The sequence below is a fragment of the Lates calcarifer genome, linkage group LG9 (genome assembly GCF_001640805.2).
Source record: "Lates calcarifer isolate ASB-BC8 linkage group LG9, TLL_Latcal_v3, whole genome shotgun sequence".
Classification (NCBI taxonomy): Eukaryota; Metazoa; Chordata; class Actinopteri; family Centropomidae; genus Lates; species Lates calcarifer.
The window spans coordinates 17,328,248-17,346,882 of record NC_066841.1 but is presented as its reverse complement, the minus strand read 5'-3'; the positions used below and the strand labels follow the sequence as shown (position 1 = coordinate 17,346,882).

The window sequence follows — 18,635 nt, the reverse complement described above, 5'->3', positions numbered from 1 at the left end:
TGCTCAGTAAAGTTACATTTTGTTGCTTTAAAGTTACTGTTTTTGTTCACTGTCCCTGTTCACATAGCTTCATTTTCAGTGGCAGCGAGCTACTGTTTTCAACAAAAATGACCCTAAAACCCATTGTGCACCATTTACGACCTGTAGGGTAGACAGTAATATATTGATGCTGTATTTGCTAGGTGGCCAGAAACATGACTCTGAGTGAATGCTCATGTTGCATAATTATGTAACATAAGCAACTGGCTAACAAACCACCCTGCCAAACAACCAACCGCCCAAGTGGCCTAAAATTAAGTTACTGCTGCTTTAATCTTCTAGTACAGTGGCTTTCCAATTAAGCACTTGCTCCTGAGTTTTTTCCTGAGTTTTTTTAATATGAGATCATATGAGTATTATTTTTATTATGACTAGCATATCTTCAGTGTAACTGTCAATTTAACTGAAATATGATTTGATATGATTTTCTTTTGTTTCTATTGTGTAAGAGGCCAGACTGGCTAGAAAATGGTAAAGGCCTGGCTGAGATGAAGCAAGGATCCCTTGTTGCTCAACTCTTGTGGCAGAAGCTTCTTCTATTGATGGTAAACAGAAAACATGGGAGATATCCCACCTTCCCCTGCCCAACACTGTGGGTCCACAGTGGCGGACGACTTTCATAATGAAAAGCTAATTCATATCATATCGGAGTAATGGCTAAACATGAAGACTTGAGCATCATAACATGAAATGTGGAGGGAGTGAGGAGCAAGAAGAGCCTACGCTGAGGAGGAATGCTTCGCTGTTGCTGACACAGCACTTTTTTCTTTTTCTTTTTTTTAAAACCAGGCACTACATTTCCTCTGCACCAGTCTTATTGCAATTACAGTAAACTGATGACTGAAAATGGGTCATTAACTTCCTCAGTATAAATGTCTATTTTGCTTTTGATAGCATATAGTGATTCAGCCGTGTAATGACAGTTTTTATATTTGCCGTTCTAAGCACAGAGTGCCAGTTAATTATGTTCCCAGGAAAAAAAATCCTCAGGTCACACAGGAAGTGTTTTGTGTCATGTTTGAAGAGGCATCAGTGAATGTTTGTTTAGGATCATTAAGAGAAGAAGTGGGTGGTTAGTATAAACAGGGGCAGCCACAATTAAAAAGCCAAAGACCTCAAACTTCTTCCACAGAAATTAAAAGGAATACAAATAAGCTATTGGGAAAAGAGCCATCTGTAATAGCTACAAAACTAGAACATCACACTGAGATCAACTGAGATCTGCACTAACAGGAGTAGTGATGTCAATGTGACATTTTCCTGTGAACTGGTAGGTTTCACTTCTGTAAATCTGCCATAGTGAGCCACTGCCTCACAGTGAATTAGCATCAACATGTCAGAGGGCTTTTAAATGACTGATGGTGACTTAAACACCACAGGTTTGTGATAATGTTACTGCAGACACTCTGCCTTTTCCTGTTTTTTCTATGAGCCCATCTATTAGAAAAGCATTTAAGCTGCATGTTCATATCAGTATTAATCTTTACATTTTATTTTTAAAAATCTCAGCATTTTTGCACATATTATCAAAGTTATCAAACGTCCTTTTGACTGATCATGAAGAGCAACAAAATCCTTCATAACACAAAAAAGTTATATAAGGAATTAGAGTTACTGCTTATATAGACAGATTTTATGCAATTAATTTTTCTTTATTTTTATTCATTGCTGTACATGTATAACTCCAGATGCCTTCTATTGTCAATCTGTTGGTGCTATAAAAACCATGACAGAGCCAACCCACTGCTTGAGAACAGCCAGATGTAACAATCACATCTGCTTCTACCAAAACCCAAATCCTTGTCATATTTACCATGATGACAGATGATTTTTTTTGTAAACAAAAATAAACAATGTCATTTCTGATGTTAAGGAGATATACAGTATTCTGTACGTTGTAGGTTGAGAGATGAGAAATGAGGGAGAAAAGGACAGAGGAAGGACATCCTTCCTGGCTCTGTATCCTGTGTTCTGCTGACTGAGGCTGGTTTTTAGGAGATGAGCCCCACAGAAACCAGATAATTGAGAATCTGTTTTCCCCTTCAGTCCCCAACCAAGGGAATCATCTTTTTCATAACCTTTTAATAAAAATCGAATGTCATCAGATTCATTTACACTTGCAGAACCCCAGAAAGAAAAGCATGTATCTGAGAATGTACAGATACCATTTAAGCACAGTTGTTTGAAATGTCAGTTTTTTTATATTTATGTTTATCCATCTCATGTCCATCAATGAAACAATAGTCATATACTAAATACAGTTATGTCAGGAATAGCAAAATATGTTTTCTAGTTGTCGGATGTAGAGATTGCTAAGATCTTCTTTTCAGTGATGTGTTTCTCTCGTGCAGCTTCAGTCTGATGACGTTGGATTGAAATTATGGTTCCTTGTTCTTCTGTGATTCATTGTCTGTTCAGATCAGTGGCACACCCAGCACAACCACACACTTGAACACAGGAGGACATGTTGGATATGTTCTTACTTACTCATGTGGAATTTAGGCTCATGGGAGCAGTAGTGATCCTGGTAGGGAAGGGGAAAGTTTGGGACACCCCTTTCAAGAAGCAGACTACAGATGGCACAAGTCAGCACAGACTGTAACACATAAGAGGATTTATTTTTGTGATAGAATGCTGACAGAGAAGATCTAATGGGAAGTGTCTTTTCCTTAGTTTATGGCAGGAAGGCCACAATCCAAACATCAAGCATTTAGGGCGTGAATCCTGGAACCAGCTGCCACCACAGCCAGAACCTAAGATAGCCACTTATCTCCAGTCCATAATTGAGGTAGACTCAGATTTTATCCTCTCTGTTTTTTAACTCTCAGCTGCCATCACAGCTCTTGTCCATTTCAGTCTAAAAATGCAACATAAAGCAGTAGCACAAGTGGCAGTGCAGGAAGCAACGTCATTATATTCTGTTGGACAATGTGACAAGATTCTATGGGATGTCCATAGTGTGTAGATTACAGTAAAAGTGACCAATATGCTACTCCACAAATGTTTCCACACAGTTTCAACCTCCCCCCCTTAAAAAAACAGGAAGTACTTTCTAGTCAGGAGAAATATTGGCCAAGCACCTTACCTACCCTCTGGTTTCCTGAGAAAGCTGGGAGGAAACTGCCGAACCTCATAAAAGTGGTGACTTCAGCACATATTTGTGCCTCTCCAGCGGGCCATGACCACATAGCCCTTAGACTACCCCAGCTCTGCTTGCAGATAGAGGGAAAGAAGTAGGACAGGGCAGCCCCCAGATTGACTTTGGAGACATCAGGGAATAGTCTGACTGTGTTTATTTAAGTCAGCAGAAAATACATGTGAACATGCTGAATATTCTGGAATGTAACATCAGTTTTACTCCCTCAGATGGATAAAAGCAGACATCTGTCAACCTCTCAGCACTGCAGGATAATGATTCACCTGATCTTGAATGATTAGCTAGTTCCATCATAACCTTAATAAATCCTGTCTACTTTCAAATTTAGTCCTGCCTTCACCTCTCTACACTGAGAAGTAGTGTGTTTTGTCCTTTTTGTAATTTATACACACTTCACTCCCTCCTTTTGAAGAACAAAGTAATGCAGACTCAGCAAAAGGCTGCCAGATCACATGACAGATCATTAGGTCCAACAGTTTAAAACTTCCTGTGCATTGTGCAAGTCTTGTTTTGATATTTTTACAGAAGAAAACAGAGTTTTATATGGTGCAGAGCCAAATTAGTGCAAATATATCCAGTATATGTTATAATGTTCCTTCACCCGAGATGCACAAACAGTGTGTGACAGTAAGATGTGCACACACAATTCTAAATAATGCCATTTCTGTTCAATGTTGCCATCTTGTGGACAAAGAATTGCACTTCAGTACATGCTGTAAAAACCTGTGTAGCAATTCAATCATCTTTAATGTTGGCAGATACAGGGTGTGTGTACCTGGTTGAATTTTGAAATTCTTTCCCAATCTCGGGTGATGACCCAAATGTACCATGGACACTTCTTGTCAAGGTATTACAACATTCAAAAACTGCCTCTTTAAATATTTGCTCTGTCCTGTTGTCCACTTGCCTGAATGATTACATAATCTAGGAAACACCAACATTAACAAATTTACTGCAATTAATAGAGGCATTAAAAAAAAAAAAAAAGTGGAACACAATAAATGACCTATGGCCTCATGTATAAACAGTGTGTATGTCCTCAAAGAAAGACCAAACTTGGCGTGGCAGTATTCAGAGAGTTGGTCAGCTTTTGTCTGCCAAGAGTCTCCCTGCCTTTCACCTAGTGCATGCTGGGATAGTTTCCAGCCACCCATGACTCTGACTAGGATTGAATGTCTATGAAATACATTTTTAAAAAATATATAAAGTATATAAAGATAAATAAAAATATATTTTTCCCAGTTTTACTGCCAAAAACTGCAATGACCATCTTCGGTGTCTTTGTGTTGCACATTTGTATCTTATTAAGTTGTAAGACTGGATAAGAAAACAAGAGGCACAGACTGAAGTCATTTATATTTACAGTACAGTAGTGTAACATGATTTCAACAGGGATTCAAATTTGACACTTATGTGGTTCCAGTGGTTTTGTTTTAGCAGTCTGAGTAATTTTCTGTTATATTTAGTGCAGATTCATTGGGAATTACAGAACATAGTGGACATCAGTACCTGTTGTGCTCAAGCCCCTAACTGAGTTTAAACCTGTTTCATTAATTATTAGAATTAGAGTGTAGTTTGGTCCAACTGAGCCTAACTAAAATAACAGTTTACAGGCTAATGTAATATGACAGGCTTGCAGGGATGATGAGAAGAAATGAATCATCACTTTTACATATTATTATGTCTCTGAGGAGGCTTCACTCACACTGTGAAGTACAAAATACACAGACTGGACGAGTAAAATGTTTTACTTCTAACAAACACTGTAAACTCTGGTTTAGGAGTTTCCAAGCACTGAATCAATATCCCTGCACCTAAAATCCAAACTATTGATTTTTCTGACAACAACAGGGTCCTTTTGCAGTTGGATAATGATTGATAGAAAGGTAGCAAAAAAGAATAAATAGTGACTGATGGACAACACCATTTGTCTTTTCATCATGAGGACTGAGGTTGCTCTCCAGCTGGGCTTGTGTGGCCTGTGTCTAGCTCTTGCACTTCTTGGAGAAGGAGTGTATGTATATTTCCTGCTTCATTTAAGCCTAAACATAATAAGGATAATGTTTCAATCACTTACTATGGATCTTAATATATTAGACAGAGTTCATTGCATCTAATGTGTGTATTTCAGGGGTGCGGAAATTCCTGATCCCCCGGCAGTGAATTGTCGATGGAGCAGCTGGTCAAAGTGGAGTTCCTGTGATCCTTGCACAAAAACCAGAGTGAGTCTATTGAAACTGTGGTCAACGCCAGTGGCTGGAAAACTTATTTCTAAACTAGTCTAATCTGTTATATGGTTTGTGGAAGAGCTTTCAAATTTCAATCCCTTTTTTACTCAACTTCACTGTTTCTGTTAGCAGTAACTAGCTCTCTGCTCTTGTAAGGCAGTATAGATGCTTAACAAAGTGCTTAACATTTGTGATCCTTAGAGACGTTCGCGAAGTGTTGAACAGTTTGGTCAGTTTGGGGGACTGTCCTGCAAGGATTCAATTGGGGACAGGGAGTTCTGCATAACAAATACTGAATGCCAGCGGCCACCAGACCCTGTGTGTTCAGATTCAGAGTTCCAGTGCGAGTCAGGTACTTTTGATTGTTTTAAGTAACCTACTCTGTCTCTCTCTTTATTCTATTATGCTACATACATTTAATCCCCATCTTTGCACAGGTTCTTGCATTAAGAAGAGATTAATGTGCAATGGGGACTATGACTGTGAAGATGGATCAGATGAGGACTGCGATCCTGTGCGTAAACCTTGTGGTTTGGCAGCCCTGGACACCAATGAGCAAGGCAGAACAGCAGGATATGGGTAAGGCTGAGTTATCCATCTATTATCTATATAGCAAGAGTTGGAGTACACCCTAGACAGCGCACTGGTCCATTCATGGTGACCATATGTAATAAAGTCACTGCTAGCAGCAAAGCCGCTTCAGAAAACATGATTATTTGTTGCTCTTAATTCAAATAATTTATTTTGTATGGACAAAGATAATGAGAGTTTTCAATCTTGCAAATGAAAGTGAATGGACACATTTTCCAAAAATTCAAGTACAAGTAATAGAATGTGTACTTAAGTAACAGATTTCAAACTTTGCTAAGTAGGCATTGTACTGTATATAGATTAAATGTGGCCATTGTGTCCATGCTCCAGAATCAACATCTTGGGTGCAGATCCTCGAATGAACCCCTTCAACAATGATTACTTCAATGGAAGGTGTTCCCGAGTGAGAAATCCAAACACTGGACGGGATGACAGGCTTCCCTGGAATGTTGGTGTGCTCAACTATGAGGTTAGCCACAACCATTTTTTCTATTTTATCCTGAGGATGCGTTCATGATTTGTATGTGATTTTGTGTAAAATGATGATGAATATATGTCAGTAAGGACTCCAAAAAAATCTGTCTTCCCTTTTCAGACTCAAGTAGAGGAATCTGTATCTAAAGAAATATATGAAGACACACACAGCCTTCTGAAAGAAATTCTGTTGGAGATGGCTGTTAAAACTGATACTGGATTTTCCTTCAAATTCACCCCAACTGAGGACTCCATGTCCAATTCTACTACTACTGTGGGTCTAGAGCAGCACTACATGAAGAGAACAATGATTAAGGATGTTACTGAAGACACCACAAGTCAGGTAAATGTCAGCCAGAGGCAAGTAATTTGCATTGCACTTTATAAACACATCTGTGAATCTGTATTTACTAATACTGTTGTCCTGCACACTCAGAACAAGAGCTATATACGGGTGAAGGGCAGAGTACAGCTGAGCACCTACCGGATGCGCTCTCATGAGCTCCAGGTGGCCAGTGAGTTCCTGGACCATGCCAAATCATTGCCTTTGGAGTATGAGAAGGGTATTTATTTTGCCTTCCTCGAGGACTATGGAACCCACTACACCAAAAATGGGAGGTCTGGCGGTGAATACGAGTTGGTCTATGTTCTCAACCAGGATACCATCAGGTCAAAAAGTAGGTGTAACCCAGCAAGTGTAATTATTTTTACTCATTTTCAAAACTTGAAAAGTGATAAGCTCTCATACTGTATATTTTATGATTCTTGCAGAACTGACGGAGAAAAGGATTCAAAAGTGCATGACATTAGGCCTGAAAACAGATTTTAGTGGCTTTGGAGGAATACACCATAACCATAGCGACTGTGGGAATGTAACAACAAAGGGCCGAGGTCTGCTTTCACTTTTTTCACTGTTTTTCCTGACCACACTGACCCTACCAAGTCAATATTTAAAGAATAGCTTTGGATTTTTCAAGTCTATCTTAATACAATATTCATGCTACATATACATCGAAAGAATAATTACATTATCCTTCTTGCCCATATTTACCTTCTTGCACATATTTACCATGAAATGATGCAAATATAAGGCTTCAAAATTAGTGTTACATCTTGTAGGTATGTGTGTGTAGGATTTAGCGTGAGGGTTTCATCCTGGTAATGTACCTGTGGACACATCCTCATCACAACACAACAAGAAAAAGCTCTGACTTTGGAAGGTTGTAATAAGATAGACAAGATAGAAAACCTAACATCTAAAACCTAATCTCTATTTTCTAATGAGGACGCTGCACAGATACTGTGATGAGTTTGAGTAAGGTTTGCATTAATTGTATATATTATGCAGAGTCACTAAAAGTTGGTCTGCTGTTGGCACACAGATAATACCCATGGAAAAGCAGTGGTGGACAAGGTGATGACATCAGTCAAAGGAGGAACTCTAGAAAGCGCTGTTGTTATGAGGGCGAAATTAAATACAGACGGAGTAATGGACCTCACTACGTATCAGAACTGGGCACAGACCATCACCCAGGCCCCTGCTCTTATTAACAGTGAGGTAAAAACAATACATTGGCAAAGTGAAACTGTAACAACATCTTTATAGGTGTCGTGCAGCTGATGACAATGTTTTAACCAACACTAGTGGCATGGCAATTTTAAGTTCATCTGTCTGTGGCTCAGCAAGTTGGTCAGCCCATTACTTTGGTATGGAGTGAAATATCTCAACAACTTTTGGATTGCTATGAGATTATGCATTCATGGTTTCCAGAAGATGAAATCTAGTGACTTGGTGATCCTAGTGCCACAGTGAGATTGACAGTTGATGTTTTTAGCAAAATTTCTCAATATTGGATGAGTTGCCATGGAATTTGATATTTTTATGTATTAACTTTATATTAATTTGTAATAACTTGAGTAACTCCACAGACTTTTCATTATTGAGGTCAACATGTTTATTTGTCCAAATACCCACATAAATAATGACATTCCCATCAAGCTCAGTTGTATTTTCTGCTTAAAGCTAATTATCAAATGTGAGCAGGCTAAGACACTGAATGCAAATGGTGTTGCTAAACATTAGCATTCAGCTCAAAGCATTATGTACAGCTTCACTGCTGCTAGCAGGGCTGTAGACTCTTAGTCTAGTTATAAGACATGAAGCAAATAAAAGAGAATGTGATATAATTTTTCTGTTATCATATTCTGGCAAGTGAACTGATGCACCTATGTATGTGTCCCTCTGTTGTTCCTGGCAGCCAGAGCCCATCTATATGTTAATTCCACTGGATATGCCTGATGCTAACTCCAGGATATCCAACCTGAGGCAGGCCACAGCAGACTATGTAGCAGAGTATAATGTGTGCAAGTGTAAACCTTGTCAGAATGGAGGCACTCTTGCTCTGCTGGATGGAGGCTGTATATGTCTGTGCACCCACCTTTTTGAAGGCAAGGCCTGCCAGAATTTCAAGGGCGATAAAGCAAAATTCCCAGGTAAGAGGGTACAGATCAGTCAAAACATACATTATCCATTCATATCACTCTTATATGTTCATTTGGACACTGTTTTGCAGGTACAAGACCAGCTGTTAATCAGGAAGGTAATTGGTCATGCTGGTCTGCCTGGTCCAGCTGTAATGGAGGGAAACGCACCAGGACACGCGGATGCAATACGGACGGGCTCACTGGAGCTGCGTGCAGAGGCGACACCAGCAGTGAAGAACACTGCTAAGCTGAAAGATGATCATTTAAGAAACATAATCTCTCTTTGACACACACACAATGTACTCACACAAGCAATGTCAAAAAGATAAAAAATCATGAACATTTTTGTGTCTCCATGCTTAGTTAGTTGAACAGTGCCATCTTGAGTTTAATAATGGACAATGCGGTTAATAAAATCATGTTTTTTTATTTGTAGAAAGGGTTTAGGTTTTTTTGTGATTTAAATGTGGGGTTTTAGTATAAAAAACAGTTGTAAACATATACACATAGGGATTATGTTGAAAATTATCTGAAATTAAAAGGATCTATTCAAGTCTTCTGGTATTTTTAGAACAATGAGGCAAATTTAATAAACAGGAAGAGCTACGTATGTGGTGCCACAGTCCTTCACTGTATTCAGTCCACACTTAGTGCAAATTTGCATCATATTAAGTTCTTTTCATTTCAGTCTCTGTAGCAACTTAATGAAACAATAAATCAAATTCAAAGCAATTTCTCAAAACAATTTAACTTAACAATCACTGCTGTCTTTTACAGGCCACAGCAACCTGGACAAAAAACTAGAGCATGTCCTATTCTGTCTCTAATCAGATTTAGCTTTGGTCCCAAAGAACTTTGGCTTTTTGACTACAAACAACACAGTGCGTCTTACAGTTTTAGTTCACTCAAAATAGTGTTGGCTAAAGTATGTATTAATGGGCTAATAACTCATCTTTAAAAGCATGGATACATTCCATCTGGCTGTGCTGTGCAAATAAAAACCAGATGAGCAGAAGCCAACTGGATGGAGAGAGAAGTGACACAGAGACCACTGGAAAGAGATCAGAGATTAGGGTGTTGGACATAAACTCAACATAAAGAAATGATACTGTATGTGTGCTGTTTCCCTTAGTTGCCCCTGAAACCTCATTTTCATACAATGTTCTTGTATTGTGCATTCCGACTCCCTGTCACATTGTTATGGCTTACTGGGACACTTAAAAACAACAGAACCTTGATAATGTTATTTGTAACATCTGTTCTTTTCTTACTATGACAAGTCAAAATGTCTGCTGAAAAAATTGGCCTATTAAACTACACCCTAAGCCTTAAGTTTGTCTTTCTTGTTATTTTCTTTTTTATCAATGTTAAAATCATTACCACTATGTTATCGCTTTAATGCTTGTGGATTTGCTCTCACAATGGCCTAAAAGGCTAACTGGCATGTTTGCTTAGCTTAACAGCCTTTGATTTCCATGTTTGCTCTTGGATTTAGACTCAGTCATTTAGCCCCAACACTGCAGGCATGACTGGAGATCCTCGTGCCAGAGAAGGCCTTGTTAAGCAAACAGCAGTACGTGACACAGCGGTGAGCACACTGCCACAGCCTTGCACAATATCTAGGAATGTGTGCAGACCTGTAAAGGGGAAATTTACTAAGATACAACAAATATGTACTTTCTGCCTATTTTAAAGGAGATCCTTAATTTAAAACATTAAAATAACTTACTAGTGTCTTATAGTGTATATTCCTGTGTAGGAAAACAGTTGTTTAAAATGATCTCAGCAGTTTTGGTCCTCATGATCTCATATTATTTATTACTTCTTCCTCTCTCAGTGAGCTTTCTGGGAATATCACCTCCTGTCATCACTTAAATAGAGAGGAGTTAAAGTCCTAAAGATTGTGTGTGCAAGGGTGTGTGTGTATTTGTGCGTGTGTAGTGGGGGGTGATGAATGCATACTTGAGAAGTAACCACTGGGGGTGGTGGCCCCTGGCCTTTAGGATGTCAGCATAATGGAGTAAAACTTTGGGACCTTATTGAGCTCCAGGGAGACCCCATTCATTCTGGACAGCAACCCAGCCTCAAGCCATTATCTTTAGTCTAAAATGTTTTGTTCTTTCTTCAGCCTTCGACAGAACAGTTAGCACAAAATAATGAACCCCTCTTCATCGATAGACTGCCCAATTGTCTTTTTACTAATATTTACTCACAGTAAAAACTAAGGAACAACTGAACATTTGAAGCTTAAATGAAAACTTTCACAACCTGTTCAAGAAACGTATGATGCTGGTATATAACAGGTTTTATTTCTAATATAGTCACATACCACATTTGCCATTTAAGACATATTCAGTGTAAATATGAAAGATTTTCGATTGGAAAATCTGCACTCTCAAATAAATCATAACAGACAACAGAAGATGCAGTCCATTGTACTTCATAACAACTTAACTTCAGTCCTAGAATTCTTCACTTATTTCTCACACACAATAGGAAAGTGAATTCTAAGTTTGCTTTCAAAATTAAACCCACTGTTGTCACATCTCATAAACATATAGTCCCTGCTTTCAGTGAGGAAGAGGTGAGGGATTTTTTTTTAAACAAAAGCCCATGGAAGGGTGTGAAAGGAGCGCCCTCACACTCCTAAACGCCTGGTCACAGTTGGAGTTGCCCCCTCCCCACTTCCCTGGGTCACTAAAGGCATTGAAGTTTTAGAGGGCTGCTACGGCAGATTACTCCACACAGCTGTCCCAGCACCGTGGAAATGAAGTTATGCCCCTTGTCAGCTATGTTTTGTGTTTCCCCCCTCCTCCTCTCTCACTCCTTGAAAACTTTGCACTAGTGCTCTTTGGCTGCAGGAGGGGAAACAGGGGAGGCAACTAAAGGACTATTCCTATCCGGCCATTGCAGATAGGGAAAACCTATCTGATTGGTTGATTACATATTCACTCTTTGTATCATTATTCAGAGAGGCTTGAAATCCATGACATTCAGCCCAATAGAGCCCCTCTCCCAAACCAGACCCTTCCCCCATTAACCCTTGATCATAAATCAACCCCTCCTCCACCTTTCCCACCTCACTAAAGGCCAGGGTACTGCCTCCTTCAAGTCCACCCCCCCAACCTCCAATTATTGTGAGGAGTTTATTCACTTCACTTTGCTATTTGTTTATTTTAGCTCAAACCTGAACTGTAACTCAAATATAGAAATGTGCTTAATTTAAAGCCAAACTATGTAACTTTTGAAAAAAGAAACAATACAGTCCTCCAGTCAGAAAAGAAAAGTTGAATTTCTAAGCAATAAAATGCTGAATTCAGTGCATTTGGTCTGGTATGATCAGCAGCTTAGTGGCTAATGCTGTTATTATTTGTTAAATTTAGCTGTTGCTGTCAGTTTGTGGACTTTATGACTCCTCTTTGTGTCACAGATAAACATTTCAGTGGTTTTAATTACAAAAATAAAATAAGCAACAACTGACTCAGAGGACTCTTGGGAAATTATGGGAATTTCAGTGTTATTATACAATTTTATCTTGTGACTCACTTTAAGACATTACGAGGGCTTTCACATGAGGGACCCCAGTCGAGATCCGAGTACACTTGACCCCAAACCCCAGTTAGTTTGATTAGTGTGAATACTGTACTGTATTGTACCAAGGAATAGTTCACTGATCCATGCCTGGGTCTACATGAAAAAATGTCACGAGTACCGTTCATGTGGTGCGATATGCAACAGGTTTGAAAACATCAACAAAACACGGAAGCACAGACTGCTGCTTAGAGTGTGTAGTGTCGTACGGTGAACTTTTCTTTTTTCTTTGATTTTCTTGGCAGATCGCAAACCAACTAGGTGCACACCGCCACCTACTTTACTGGAATGTGTAGATAAGCAAGTGTACTTTGGTATGGAACAGTGACAGCTGATTGCCAGGGAAGTGTAGAGGGGAAGTGTGAAGCCATAGAACCTAATATGAAAATAGCTTTAGTATTAAATATTTCAGTATAATGATAACCAAATTGTTTTTTCCTCTCTGACAGCTGCTGAAGGTGCACTTTGTAAGTTAAAATTACTAAATATTTGTATTGTCAGATATTTAATAATTGGTCAATTAAATACCAAAAGTAGTGAAAATCACTCCCAAGCTCCAAATAACAGTCCTAAGCTAAGATCATGAATCACAACATCTGCAATATTCATACATTACTTCTCTGCTACTTGTATGAAAGTAAAGTAAGATGTCTCACTCAGCTGTGTGCCAGTTTCTGCTGGTTCAAAAAGGGAGGAGAGAGAGGTCAGTCTGTCTGTTTATCTGTTAAATTCCTTATCTATGTGTTGCAGCTTTAACTTCAATACATATCAGGTTGTGAATAACCAATTTTTGCTTTCAATCTGTAAATGTTACCGATCCCCCACTTTCCGTTTCAACCTTTTTTGCTGGATCTCTCTTTGGGTTCACATGGGGCGGACATGAGTGTAACTGAATTAGAAGCAGTTCTCTTTATTCCAGGACTGGGAGTTCAAAATAGGCCCAACAGGAAAAGTCAGTCTGGTGGCTGAGCTGTTTTAGAAATGTTTTGCAAAGTTCCACTGGGACCTTAAGGGGAAGGGAGTTATTTCATTGCCATTGATGCCAGTGTGACTCAGGAACAATGTCTGACATCAAGCTGACTTACAAAATAGGCCTAAATAATTTTCCCTTCCAAACATACTTATTGAAATTTATAATAACCTAGATTATTCAGTAGTTTGGTAGAAAAATATTGAGCACTCTACACATTAAACCAGTAGTCAATTACCCATAAAAAGAACAAAATGAGAAAAAAGTACCTGGGAACATCACTGGTCTGATTGAATATTGTTTAAGTTGGCCATTATTACATTATTTAAGTTTAAGTCATGCTGCCTATTTGTTTTTCCTTAGTGTAACCTAGGGGATGAAGACTTTGGGGCGGGGCAGAGGGGAGGTTGGCCAAGCAACAGTTTGAGTTATGATGAGGCAATTTTAATGAGGTTCTGGTCCTTGCACCAAAAGCCCCAGTTGACTCTTTTCTGTTTCAGTATGGGAAAAAAAAACACAACATTCCTATTTTCCTCTGGTGCCAAAAGTTAATTGAAAACATTTCAGGGCAAAGTATGGTCTGGGGCCCCCATATGACTATCATCCCTTCATTATCCTCAACAATAATACAAAGGCATTACAATTATTAATGGTTGGAGCAGAGGCCTGCTCTCTTAAAGTGACAGTGGCAGGCTTTTCCTTCTCATAACAAAAGGCTCATAAATGCCTTGACCACATCACTTTGTTGGTATTTGTTAACGATCACTGCCATTGTAGGATTTATTATTTGGATCATTCTTTTTGAGCCTAATGATAGCTTGTGTTTTTCAGGAGTGAAGTCATACTGTACTGCCAAACAATGATAAAGAAACTGAGAGAAGATAGAGAAGACAACATATCTTTTGCACAAATAAAGTTAAACTGTTTAGAGAATATCAGCAGGAGTTAGACCAAAGCAATAAAGCTGAACTTTCTCACATAACTCCTCAGTCCTCCTTTGGGATAACTGTCTCCTCATGCTCCCCCACTCCCTGAAAAGGGTGACAGAGGAACAGTGTGAATGAAGTGCCCCCACATTGTGCTGCTGCACCATTGTGTATTTTGCATCTACATAATAGAGGTGCCACTCGACTTCTCCTCCAATCAATGGGCTGGAGGGCACATCTCTTTTGCTTGAAAAGCAACATGGCTGCCATCAATGGTTTCAAGACCCATTATCACGAGTGAAGGAGGCGACACTGGCTTTTTTGTAAGAGTAGAGAGCTGACTGATTCATAACATGTAAATAGACACATGTACCCCGCAGCATCACTGCTAAAATATCCTAAAATTTGATTTTCTTTGACATTTGTTTTTCAAAAAAATCCAATAAAGTCTATGCACATCTGTCATGTATAACAGTTCATTTTTCTTAGTAACCACACTCTGTCACCACTAATCAGACATGTAATGCTTGTTGGAATAACCATACTGATTATAAACAGTTGTGGTGAACTACTGAGCCTTTTAATCAGATGTTTTATAAAATCTAACGTTGGTAACATCGGACTTCAAATTGTACCAAGGCCTATAACCTGTTCTGAGTAGTACTGACACTTACTTATACCAAATATCAACTAACTAATACCAAAAATACCAGGTTAAGGACCCTTCCCATATGTTATACACGCACAATGGTGCATACAGTACAAAAATAAGTAAGGCTTCTATATGGAAAAATGCTAAAAACCACAGTAAAGCAATGAAATTATTGTAGTTTCAGTGACACCTGGTAAATAATTATGTTAAATGCTTATTAAATGATTTATCTGGTGATTGCTTTGATCGCAACCCCAGCACATTTTCAAAAGTACATAAACACATCAAAGATTAGCATCAAGATTAGGACTAACATTGCCCCTCATAGTGCTTTAATCTTTCAAAATGAAATCAAGACAGAGTGAAGTCCAAAGAAAAATCATTTTATAACTCTTATTTATTAAATGTGCACGTACATTCAGAGGAGTATGTTCATAATGGACACTTAAAATCTCCACTCACCCAAACACAGGCATCTTTTTTTTTCTCTGTGTGTCTTTGTGATGACTAACAAACATATAGGGGGTGAAGATAAAGAATCTGTCCAGACACTTCTTTGGCTCCATTTGTGCTGCAAATTCCCCAGAGAAGGAGTTTACCTTTCTCTCATGCTTGGGACAGTTTACATTTTATACCTTATGCAAACTTCCATGTTTACAAGGTGGAGTGTATCACTCTTAAGAGCTTCTTTTTTCAGATGCATGATCTGCCCTGGGTTTTTAGACAACTTCTAGTGGCTTACATCAACTTTGGTTTTTAATAACAGGGACGGGGAGAAAGCCTCTGTACATATGGTGAAAAAAGAATTACTCTGCTTTCACAGCCTGCCAATAAAACCAACATAAAGACTTTTAGGCACTTTTACACACATTTTTTCCTTCCTCTGTGGTCATAATGCAGTAAACGAGTGGTATTCAGCTATTCATCTACAGTGCAAATCTCTTATCACTCATAAACAAGTATTTTGACAAAAATAATTTTATACAATAAACTGTACAATTTACCCATATATAGATGACATATAAAAATAGGCTCCTTCAACATTATCAGATGACTATTTTTTATTTTTATTTTTATTTTTTAATTTTTTTGGAATGTGTAACTGATATATAAGTAATAGGCTACACCTATGCTATAACCTACTTGATCTGATCCACAAACTGTCATTTGCATGCTTTTGACATAAGTGATTAACAAAGAGCAAATGCACTGAAATATGTGAATTTGTGCAGATGAGTATAGCAGAATGTTTAGGCAGAATTTAATTACCCAAAGTGTTAGTTTGCAGCTGGTTACAACAAAGCAGACATGTTCTTATGAGGTGTTGATTTCTGATGTTGATTCACAATGAGCAAGACCACTGACTTAAGCTGTCCTAAATGGCAGCAGCTGTTCAGATAAATTTGGTTAAAACCAAAATGGTGGTCAGGACATTTAGCACAGTCTGAAAAGGTGTGGAGTCACTTGAGTTTTCCACATATTGATAATCCCCCTGGTAAATGTAATCATCCTCAGAATCCTCCTCAGAGTCCGAAAATCCGCTTCCCGCGAACCTGTCACTGGAATCAGAGCAGAAAGTTTTCATGCTGACTTTTATGTACTCGCATATGTTCCTCTCCGTGCCATCGCACACGCAAGTGTCTAGCTGTTGCGCTTTCGGTATGGAGCGCATGTTGGCTATCACTCTGCGGCACCCGTCCGAGCATCTTTCCCCTCCGAAAAGTTTTCGGCAGTGAAATAAATAATCCCTCATAGCAGAGCTGCAAGACAGGTCCATCTCACACTGTTGTCGGGCCTCTGTGCAGCCCATGGTGCTGGTCCGCGGCAGGCACGGCTCGATGGCTTGTTTGGTGCTCCTGCAGACCGAGTCCAGGGCGCAGTCGCAGTCCTCCAGAGCCGGGCCGCTCTGGGTTAGATTGAGCTGAATCAGTGAGGATATGCAGTGACTGGGGCACTTCTTGCGTTCTCCACTTAGGATAGATGCGCAGGCATAAAGGTATTGATCATAGGCGTAATGGCACTCCGGCTCTCCATGGCACTTGAGGATGGCTTTCCAGCATACCAGCCGACGGCTGTGGTTAGGAGATCCGACACAGAGCCCGATGATAAGAATGAACACACTGCATATGAAAACCGCTGTCCGCTCCATCAATATGGCACGACTTGCCATTTCCAGGAAGAATGAATCTTAAAAATGCTGAACTTTATAAGGACCTCTGTCCCATCACGCTGCGTTAAAACTGCGTTACTTCTTGACGCTTTCATATCATGTCACAGTTGGTGACTTAAAGTCACTGAGGCGCCACAAAGTAAGCAACATCTCATCAGGGATCAGGGTGTCAAGCCAGTCATGCTCAGATCTGACAAGTTTCAGTGCTGCTCCCACAGACTTTTCGCAAGTCCCAGTCCGTTTCAGAGGCTTCACGTGTGTTTCTATCGGTCGCTCAGTGTCCTCAAAGACGAATAAAGTTTTCCAAACTTAAACATGTCCGCTAAAAAGACGCAAAAAAAAAAAAAAAAACTAATGTCCAAACTCCGAAAGTATCCCGATCACCTTGTTCCTATAGTCACTCATCCGTTTTCAGTTCCAGCCCCTATCCACTCCAACTGCAGCCGCTCTGTAATGAGGGCTGTGTAGTGATGGGCTGATTGGGTTACTGCAACAACCACGTCCGATTGGTCCGATAAACTGTTGTGATTCTCTCGTCACACGCGGGCAGTGACGCAAGCTACTGTTTTCAAACTGCTGCACCGTTTTGCAACGGTACTTTTGCACGACCTTATTGTGAAGACAGCTTTGAATTTCAGCAAGATTCATTAAACCACTGTGCTGTATGTGAACTCACATTACAGTTATTACTTTTGCCATATCTATTCTGCTATTAATGGAAGTTATAGCTGTTTTCATCTGCCCAAAAGTGGGTGGGTGGACTTATGGACAGAAATAGATTTTATTATAATATATATATATATATATATATATATATATATATATATATATATATATATATATATATATATATATATATATATATACTTGTTTAAAAAAAACAAAAAGTTGTTTTAAAAGGGAGACAGTAAAAATGATTTGATAGAAAGTGTGAGCTGCAATAAACTGTAGCTAATTTGTTCCAGGTAATTAGAAAGAGTTATGTTCTCAGTAGACTATCCATAAGAGGCCACTACAATAATTGGATTTACAATAATTCATTGTTCAACTGCTGTGGTCTGGTTCTTTAATAACTGTTGTAATCACTGTCCCTGCAATGAGGCTCAAATGCAATGAGGCACAGTTTCTCTGCAGGGAGGAACAACAGCTGTTATAACACATGCAGAGCTCCCGTCTTACTCTTCCCCCCATGAAACATAACAAGCCTTGAGTGTATAGTTATGCTACAGCATACGCATGAACACTGCACAGACGCTTTTGCACACACCAATAAAGACATGACAGCTTAAAGGTTTAAGAACTATGATTTCCAGATATGGAGCTGGGAAAGTACCAGAGACATTCATGAGAGAA

The 18,635-nt window shown here is 39.1% G+C and overlaps 2 protein-coding genes across 2 annotated transcripts; one reads left to right on the top strand and one right to left on the bottom strand.

Annotated features, from left to right (window-relative positions):
• The first annotated feature begins 5,052 nt into the window (after nucleotides 1-5,052).
• On the top strand, nucleotides 5,053-10,305 carry c9 (complement component 9). Its single transcript, XM_018676510.2, has 11 exons — nucleotides 5,053-5,210; nucleotides 5,328-5,418; nucleotides 5,626-5,776; nucleotides 5,862-6,003; nucleotides 6,346-6,484; nucleotides 6,611-6,832; nucleotides 6,926-7,166; nucleotides 7,261-7,380; nucleotides 7,872-8,047; nucleotides 8,748-8,982; nucleotides 9,063-10,305. Exons 1-11 carry the CDS (start codon nucleotides 5,110-5,112, stop codon nucleotides 9,218-9,220), a joined length of 1,776 nt encoding a protein of 591 aa, XP_018532026.2. The 5' UTR covers nucleotides 5,053-5,109; the 3' UTR covers nucleotides 9,221-10,305.
• A 5,186-nt stretch (nucleotides 10,306-15,491) lies between these two features.
• Nucleotides 15,492-17,753, bottom strand: gas1b (growth arrest-specific 1b). Its single transcript, XM_018676376.2, has one exon. The coding sequence runs from the start codon at nucleotides 17,280-17,282 to the stop codon at nucleotides 16,506-16,508; it is 777 nt and encodes a 258-aa protein (XP_018531892.1). The 5' UTR covers nucleotides 17,283-17,753; the 3' UTR covers nucleotides 15,492-16,505.
• Between the last annotated feature and the right edge of the window lie 882 nt (nucleotides 17,754-18,635).